This window comes from Salvia miltiorrhiza, chromosome 4 (genome assembly GCF_028751815.1).
Source record: "Salvia miltiorrhiza cultivar Shanhuang (shh) chromosome 4, IMPLAD_Smil_shh, whole genome shotgun sequence".
In the NCBI taxonomy this organism is placed as follows: Eukaryota; Viridiplantae; Streptophyta; class Magnoliopsida; order Lamiales; family Lamiaceae; genus Salvia; species Salvia miltiorrhiza.
In genome coordinates this window covers 6,648,546-6,658,421 of record NC_080390.1, presented here as the reverse complement: position 1 = coordinate 6,658,421, position 9,876 = coordinate 6,648,546, and the positions used below count along the sequence as shown (strand labels likewise).

At 34.8% G+C, this 9,876-nt stretch overlaps 1 protein-coding gene across 1 annotated transcript; it reads left to right on the top strand.

Annotated features, from left to right (window-relative positions):
• Positions 1-5,992: 5,992 nt before the first annotated feature.
• LOC131022494 (probable carboxylesterase 17) lies at positions 5,993-7,220 on the top strand. The gene has a single exon (XM_057952003.1). The coding sequence runs from the start codon at positions 6,116-6,118 to the stop codon at positions 7,103-7,105; it is 990 nt and encodes a 329-aa protein (XP_057807986.1). The 5' UTR covers positions 5,993-6,115; the 3' UTR covers positions 7,106-7,220.
• The last annotated feature ends 2,656 nt before the right edge of the window (positions 7,221-9,876 follow it).

The following is a 9,876-nucleotide window of genomic DNA, read 5'->3' as shown; positions in this document are numbered from 1 at the left end:
CAACAATGAAAAGGGAGGGGGGATATGATTTCAGGAAACTAATGAAACAACAACAAAACATAATCGAAAAATCTCATACACCTATTAGTCATGAAAAAACAAGAACCTCGCCTGACCACATGCGTTTAAATCCAAGATAAAAACTGGAAGCATAAACGGAAGGTATTCTAAATGCCTAACGAATATACTTCATAATGCAGAGAAAAATCATACCTTGGAAGTTACTCATGGTGCTTATACCTTCGAATCGCGTCGATGAAATGAACTGCAACAAGTGTCGAATGGTCTTAAAAGATGTGAAACCCTGGCTTGCAATAGCACCGAATTTAGATGGTGAAGAAGACGGAAAGACGATAAAAAAGAAGGAGCTCGTCTCTTTTATATTGCAGAGTATCATCTACACATTTCGCGGTAAAAGTTTTGCTGATTTCCCCCCAATTACTCCAAGGGCACCTGGTTATTTTGATTTGTTAGTTGAGGGTATTCATGTCATTTCACAGTTTAATATGGCTGTAAAATTATTATGATAGAACCTATCAAACATTCTTTTCAAGTTATACAGGCTTTATTTTGTGGCACTCAAACAATGGTATATATAATTAAAAATCTTAAAATATAGATTAATTATCTATATGTAATTAATATCTTCATTTATGGGGCATGCTCTCAAACACGCCCTTATATGTATGTTCAACTATGCTCCTTTTTTATTTGTTCATGAAACATCTTTTCACTAATTATTAGTGGTGGAGTTAGACTTTTGATTTAGGGGTCCAATTTTTCTTTTTAATAAAATTAATAATTAGACTTAAAATAAAAATTAATTAAATTAAAAATAAATAATAATAATCATTAACAAAATTATAATATCATTTTAAATTATAAAAAGTAGTTTTCAAATTCAAGTTCACACAACAACTATGAAAAATTAAGATGGATAAAACTTTGCGAGATAAAGTAATTTTTAATATCAAATTCAAAAAATAAAACTCTAAAATTCAAGCATGATATGCATAAATTAATTATGTGTATATCGATTCAACTCTAAAACGTGCATGTCAATCACAGTGTAAAATAACTCAATTTGATAACAGTGAAGATAAAAATCTTACGAGTATTATTTTATTTTTTATAATAAATTTATAAAATTAAAAAAATACCTCTACTTTTTTAAAAATCTCAGGCAATTCAGTGACCCGTGTCCACCTCTTAAAATTTTTAACATATATATATATATATATATATATATATATATATATATATATATAGGAATGAGATCATATAGATCCCAATGCTTATAATAGATCCCTAGATCCAAATCTTGACCACACATTTATGACATGTGGCGCATCAAGATGGTGACACGTGGCAAGGATTCCATGGCAAAATCTGGAGGGGTAAAATTGGAATGTAATTTTCGGATTTAATAATTAAAAATATATATATATTTTTTTAGATTTTCTCAAAATAGATATATTTTAGATGCATATAGTTTCACACAAAGATGCATAAAGTTTTCACATGAAATGCATAACTTTGAACAGAAAATTGCATTTAATTTTTTCAGTTTTGGTATTTTCACCACCCCACCCCATACCACCCCCCAATCCAGCCCACACCACCCCCCAACCCTCCCCATTACCACCCCCCAAAAATATGCATGTTTCACATGCATATAAAATCAAACAAAAATGCATAAAGTTTTCACATAAAAATGCATTAAATTATACAAAAAATGCATTTCATTTTAATAAATCTGGTAGTTTCGCCACCCCACCCCTGCCCCTGCCCCCTGCCCCCCCACCCCACCCACCCCCCCCCAAATTTTTTTTTTTTTTTTTCAAAAACTGATTTTCTAATTGCTGGCCCACCCCCACCCCCCCCCCCCACCCCCCCCAAAAAAATTTTTTTTATTTTTTTAAAAACTGATTTTCAAAAAAAAAATTTTTTTTTTGGGGGTGGGTGGGTGGGGGGGTCAGTGGTCAGAAAATCATTTTTTGAGAAAAAAAAAAAAAAAATTTGGTGGGGGGGGTGGGTGGGTGGGTGGGGGTGGGGGTGGGTCAGTGGTCAGAAAATCAGTTTTTAAAAAAATAAATTTTTTTTTTTTTTTTGGGGTGGTGGGGGGTAGGGGGTGGGTGGGAGTGGGGTTCTGGGTTGTGGGGGGTGGGGTGAAATCTTATGCATATTTATATGAAACTTTATGCATTTTTATATGAAAGTTCATGCATTTCGTATGAAACTTTATGCATCTAAAATATACATATTTTGAGAAAATATAATTTTTTTTTTTTGAATTTCGAAAATTACATTCCAATTTTACCCCTCTCCAGATTTTGCCTTGAAATGCCTTGCCACGTGTCACCATCTTGATGCGCCACATGTCATAAATGTGTGGTCTAGATTTGAATCTACGGATCTATTATAAGCATAGGGATCCACCGGAACCCAACCCTATATATATATATATATATATATATAGGGGAGAGCTAAAATAAAAACACTTCTTAAAATATAAAATATAAACAATTTTCAGCCCTTAAATCATCAAGATCTACGGTTGATTTGTAACCCTTTTGAATGAATTCGTGGTCCTGGGTTCGAATCCCAAAGGTAACAAAAATTTATTTTTTTACAATTCGTAACCTTGTTGGATAAAATTCGTACATTAAAAAATGTTTATATTTATATTTTAAGAAGTGTTTTCACTGTAGTCCTCCCCTATATATATATATATATATATATATATATATATATATATATATATATATATATATATTATCAACTAGTGTATTACCCGTCGAAATTCGACGGGTACATATTTTTTGTAATTTATATATTTTATGTTATTCTTATGATAATTATATAAAATAATTTTTATGTAAATTATTTATATAATTAATTAAATTAAATTAAATTAGTAATACATTTTAAATTATATTAATCTCAACAACTTTTAGCAATTAAATTATTAATTTTGTTGAGATCATAAAAATACCCATTAGTTTTCATATGAAATTTTATAAAAAGTTAACGCATAAGAAAAAAAAAAAGAGTAGAAATACATATAAATTTGACATAGGTATGATGGCGGATTGATTTGTTGCATTTGTTGTTACAAGATTTATTAATTTTGTTCAAATTTTTTTTATTTTGCCTTTTGACCATAATTTTATATGGAGTTTGAAAAATCATAATTGAATTGTGAGTATCATATAATTCCGAACTTCTAAAAGCATAACTAATTATGAAAATAATCTCGCCTGATATTTAAAAGACCATAATTGATTTATCGAACATCATATCATTTGGAGTTTTAAGACCAACCAAGTTGTGAGCATCATCTCGTCGCAAACTTGACAGATCATCTCTAACTTCTGAGCATTATCTTGTCTGAAACTTGAAAGAGAATCATCTCGTCTAAAACTTGAAAGAGCATCATCTCGTCCGGAGTTTTGAGCATCATCTCATCTAGAGTATGAGAGAGCATCATCAAATATGAAATTATATTCAACCATGACTCCAATTGTCAACTATCTAACAAACATAACTCTAACAATTTAGATATTTTATTTATATATATAATTTTATTAGTTCAAACTCTAGAGAGAAATGAAAGAGAAGAGATCTTAAAGCAGTAAAAGAGAGAGCGTGTGCTTTATTTCATCATCGTAGGTATTTATAGGCATTACAGTCGGGGTAAAGTAGTAAATTCGTTTGGTCATCTATTCCGCATGCTCGCCATTAAACTAATTAAGGCTATTATTAGATTATAACTTGTCAGGTCGTTGTCCCCTAATTACAGAGCTGGATTCTGTCCTCATCATCCCGCTCTGTCTAGTAGCTCTGGATTTCCTTCCTTGGGGCAGACTTTTACTCTTTGGCTCCGCTCTGCTAAATAGCTCCGCCTTCTGGCGAATTGTCTCTGGTGTGGCTCCGCGCTCTGGCTCCAATAGCGTAGCTCTGACTCGGATCTGGCGATTTGGCTCTGGCTCTGACTCTAACGACTTAGCTCTGACTCTGGATCTGGCGACTTGGCTCTGGCTCTGACTTTAATGACTTAGCTCTGGCATCTCTGCTCTGGCAGCTCTGCTCTGGCAACTTGGCTCTGGCCCTCTGGAAGCTCTGCTCTGGTTAGCTCTGGCTCTGGCAGCTTTGCTCTGGAAGCTTTGATCTGGCATCTCTGCTCTGGTTAGCTCTGGCTCTGGCATCTCTGCTCTGGCTAGCTCTGGCTCTGGCATCTCTGCTCTGGCAGCTCAACTCAGCGGTGACTCGGCAGCGGACGAACCGCAAGCTCAGCGGCGACTATTTTGCCGGAGTTTAGAAGAATGAACGGCAATGGGTTATAGGAAAAAGAAATCTTAGGGCTCTTGTATTAATTGCTTTGAATGGAGAATTCTCATGGGTTTAAGAAATGGAATCAGAATCGAACTAATTAAGGAATGGAAGAGGGAGTCAGAGATGAGGCGGAGCAACGCCGCCCTTAGGACGGCGGCGACGCCTGAATTTAGAGGGAGAGAGAGGCGGGCAATTTAAGGGGGGAATTAGGGCTCAATTTGAGTGTGCAATCGACTTTAGAGAGAGAAAAGGATTGAGAGAAGAGAGAGACAATGAAGGGGGAGACGACGCCGACCTGATTCAGGGACGGCGGCGATGGGGTGAGGAAAATGGAGGCGTGAGGAAGAGGGAGGCCTGACTTTTGCTTTAAAAGTGAGAATGAGAATATATAAATTGGATTCTCAAATGCCACGTTGCAGATTGAGATTGAAAAGAAAGAATTTGAGGCCTGCCACGTAGGCTAAGGCCTAATCGTATTATAGAATAGATATTATTATTATTATTATTATTATTATTATTATTATTATTATTATTATTATTATTATTATTATTATTGTTGTTGTTGTTGTTGTTGTTGTTGTTGTTGTTGTTGTTGTAGTAATGGACGAACAGAAGCAAATAAAGTTTGCAGAAATGAAAAATATATTTTTCTTCCCTATATAAATAAAATGTATGGATTTATTTTATAAAAAATAAAAATAAAATTTTAATTATTTTGATAGACATATAATAAGATTTTGTTTTAAAGTAATCAGTTTATAGAATTTGTGCCTTATTATGCAAACATGTAAATCAATGACCGGACCCGTTTATAATTTACATTTACGTGCATGTCTCAATTCAAACTTAATTCAAAATTAATTTTATTGAAAATTAAGAATATAAATATTATATATATATATACAATATAATATATTGCAACATATACATATAATTTGTACGCTATTGAGAAATATAAAATTAATAACAAATATACATCTAATCACTAACATTCAATTAAAATAATTTATCGTATATAGATTATAATTTTTTTCTTATCAGACATGTAAATCTAATTTTTATCTAGAAAAAATAAATAATAAAATCTATTAATTTAGATTATATGTAATGTTAATATTATATATATATATATATATATATTATTAATTATATTTATTATGATTAATGAATCTTTATATAGAATGTAATAGTTAATTAATTAATAAATGATGAAGATTATATATGGTAAATTTTGAAATGGTGAGATATGAGGGATGCCACATAGGTTAAGGCTTAATCCTATTATATAATAGATGAATCCATTTAAACTCATTAACTATTAAGTCTATTATCATTATTTTTAAATTATGGAACTCATTCCTCACCCACTAAATACACAATTAAATTTAAAATTGAATAAGATAATTCACGAACATATGAAATAATAAAGAAATCATATGACAATTTAAGTGAAATTGTGGCGATGTTGGAGTGAAAGCGAAAGAACGTAAAGGAACAAAAGGTTGAATTTCTTCTCTCTCTCAAAAAAAAGGTTGAATTTCTTCTCTCTCTCAAAAAAAAAGGTTGAATTTTCACAAGCGTAACTATCGTGAAATTTCGGTGTTGGTACAAATCATTTTCTCCATCTAATTTTAATTCACATTCCTAATCCCATCAAAGGAGCCTCAAAAACCAACTATATAATGCAGCATATTTTCATTCAACTTTGTAACTACACACAACTTTGTAACAAACAACCATAATTAGAGCTTCACATAAAAAAAAAAAAAATAGCCCAAAAATGGTCCAAGAAAAGAAAGTGATCGACCAAGTTTCCGGTTGGCTGACACTCTTCGACGACGGCTCCGTCGACCGCACATGGGCCGGCCCGCCGGAGGTCAAGTTCATGACCGACGCCGTGCCGCCCCACCACCACTTCGTAGAGGGCGTCGCCACCGCCGACGTCGCCGCCTCCAAAAACCTCAAGCTCCGCATATACCTACCGGAGAAGCAAGAAACCGACGCCGAGAAGCTCCCCGTGCTCCTCCACTTCCACGGCGGCGGCTTCTGCATCAGCGAGGCCAATTGGTACATGTACTACGCCGTCTACACGCGCCTCGCACGTGAGGCCCGGGCCATCGTGGTGTCGCCCTACCTCCGCCTCGCCCCCGATCACCACCTCCCCGCCGCCATCGACGACGGCCTCGCCGCCCTCCGGTGGCTCTCCGCCGGCGCCGGCGGGGAGCCCTGGCTGCACGAGCACGCGGACATGGGCCGCGTGTTTCTAATTGGCGACAGCTCCGGCGGCAACATCGTCCACCAGGTGGCGGCGATGGCCGGTGGGGAGGGGCTGCGTGTCGCCGGCGCCATCCCGGTGCACCCGGGGTTCTGCCGGCAGCGGCGGAGCAGGTCGGAGGTGGAGAATCCGGAGACGCCGTTCCTGACGCTGGACATGATGGATAAGTTCCTGGCGCTGGCGCTGCCGGCGGGGGCGACGAAGGACCACCCGATCACGTGTCCGATGGGGGAGGCGGCGCCGCCGCTGGAGGGGATGAAGCTGCCGCCGTACCTGTACTGCGTGGCGGAGCAGGATCTGATGTGGGATACGGAGATGGAGTTCTACGAGGCGATGAAGAGGGCGAAGAAGGAGGTGGAGCTGGTCGTCAGCAGCGGCGTCGGCCATAGCTTCTACCTTAACAAGATCGCCGTTGACATGGACCACACCACGGCCACCCAGACACACGAATTGTTTCAACGAATCAAACAGTTCATCCACTACCATTATGTTTAGTTTCGATCAATAACTATTACTAATGTTTACATTACCTATGTAATATATTAAATTTTAATAATAAATAAATAGGGTTTTTTATAATCATGAATAAATAAAGAAATTTTCTCAAGCAGTACTCCTTTTGTATCACTCAATTTGGCCTATTTTTTAACAGCACAGTATTTCCTCCGTTCCAATTTTTAGTATTCATATTTTCATTTTAGTCTGTCCCGCATTTTAGTATTCATTTTTATTTTTGATAAAAATAGATGGGACCCTTACTTTATTTTAATTATTTTAGAACTCACATAAAAAATGAGATCCTTATTCGATTCACGATACATTCAATCACTTTATTAAAATTCGTATCACTTTTAAATGGATACTAAAAATTGGAACGGCAGAGAGTAAAATTAAAGTGTAATAAGGTGATTATCTGGAAGGGAAAAAAAAAAACCAATTCAAGTGGGATCGTTTGCAAAGTAATACAAACCAAGTTAAAGGAGTACATAATATTCAATCATGATCACTATATTTTTTAATGCATGTATCATATGTATCATAAATAAATATTACTATATTTCGTCATCTAAATTTTTGTATCACTTCGGTTAGATTCTATTTAAACTTAAACTGAGTGTTTATGATCCTCTATAATCATTATTAGATTTATTATTTTAATAATACTTTTAATAAAAATAGAAAATAAATATAATATAATGAATAATATTTATTTTAAAAATTGATGATCTGAAATTAATTCTAATAAATTCTTTATTAATTAAATAATGAAATAATCAATTCTAATATTTATTTATTACCTTAAACTTGCATATTAATTTTGAAAAAATAATTACAAATCATAATTAAATTAAATTATAATTAATAATTAAATATTAAATCAAAATGTATAATCCAATACAGATAAATAAGATACTAATAATGGGATTTTAAGTGAGCAAACAACTCCAGTTAGTCATTTTTCAAGGACAATTAAAGTTACAACATTTTTTTTTTGAGAGGAAAGTGCGAACAATTATTGTTGCTGCGTGGGCCGATATTGTGCTCAATAAAATTTAACTTTTTTCCTCAAACTAGTGATTCTCAATAAGACTATTTGTTTTACATCGCATCAATATGCCACAAATATAAAAGAGTTATTTATGTGTAAATAATTTCAGTATTTTTTTATATAAATTTAGTTTTTAAATTTAAATATATGAATTTTGTGCTTGTCTGATTTTTCTCACGCCGAACAATTTAGGTCGAATTGTAACTGATTTAGCTTTTACATTGCATATTATTGTCTATGTGGTTAATTTTTAATCTGAATTATCAGCGTGTAAATATACGAACTTTCAACATTTTCTAATTTTTCTCATGAACTTACTTAATACTCTTTTGATTTTTCCCATGAAATTTAATTTTTTCCGCAATTCATTTCGCTCATATTTCTCAATCAGTTTGTATTGCAATTGGTTATAATTAATGATAATTCAATTTTATTTATTGTGTCGAGAAATTAGAAAAATTTAAGAGTAAAATTTTGAAGTAGCCAAAATGAAGCATAAAACACAATTTATGGCCACACATTGAAAAAACACAAATTTTGGCTATTTTTATTGATTTGGACGCTTTTACCCTTAAAGAGGCGGACCGGGTAGGATCAGGCACGCGGGTCGCGTGCCGGGTCGGGTTAGGCACTTATGGCACTATAAGTGCCATAAGTGCCAAGATTTTACTTTGGTTTTATTTTGGATTTCCGTTGGCACTTATGGCACTATAGTGCCATAAGTGCCAACGGAAATCCAAAATAAAACCAAGTAAAATAATCATTTTGGGCACTTATGGCACTAATAGTGTCATAAGTGCCATACGTGCAACACAAATACAGAAACAACAACATCATTTAAACCCTAAATGAAACATCTAAACCTTAAATGGATAATCTAAACCCTAAATGGAACATCTAAACCTCAAATGGATAATCTAAACCCTAAATGGAATATCTAAACCCTAGGGGAAAGTGTGCACTTATGGCACTAATAGTGCCATAAGTGCCATACGTGCAGCACTGTCACGACCGCACTTGCTAAGGATAGCAAATTCGGGAAAACCGCGACTAAGGGAGGGAATTTAGGAGCGGGATTTAGAAAGGGCATAATCGTTTTCTTGATGACTCAACTTGTATAAAGAAATCAATCGAAATATCTAGATATCAACGAAGGAAGGGACCGTACATAATAATATCCCAAAACGGGGTACTCAATAGTTTTAGTACATTATTAAATAATACATATTGTTTGACATAATATCTTAACATAATCAGTGTTCGCAGCGGAATAACAATAACTTGAGTATATGTATGAAGACATATACTCTACTCTGAGGTAATCATCCTAGTTTGACAAAGCTCCGCTTGCACACTACATCCTCGATCATCGCTCAACCTGCACATTTAAAAATACATGCAGGGCTAAGTACAAAAGTACTTAGTGGACACTTGCCGAAATTTACATACATGCATAATATTTTATTGTCAAGCCTTTCAACAGTAGTAAGATACGAGGGTTTTCCTTTAAAGACTCGTATTTACCAAACATAATATCATTTCTTTCATCAATAACCCGCGCAGGTATTTTATATCATTAATCACCATATCAATAACTCGTGCCGAGAGGGAGGCCTCCCTCTACGGACACTATGATCGGCCAACCCGCTAGATGACTCACGATCACAAGGTGTACACTAATTCCGAAGGGATTTGCGGTCCCATCCAGAATCCGAAT

Excerpts from the sequence above, each read along its gene's own strand:
- LOC131022494 (XM_057952003.1), top strand. The coding sequence starts at position 6,116 with ATGGTCCAAGAAAAGAAAGTGATCGACCAAGTTTCCGGTTGGCTGACA.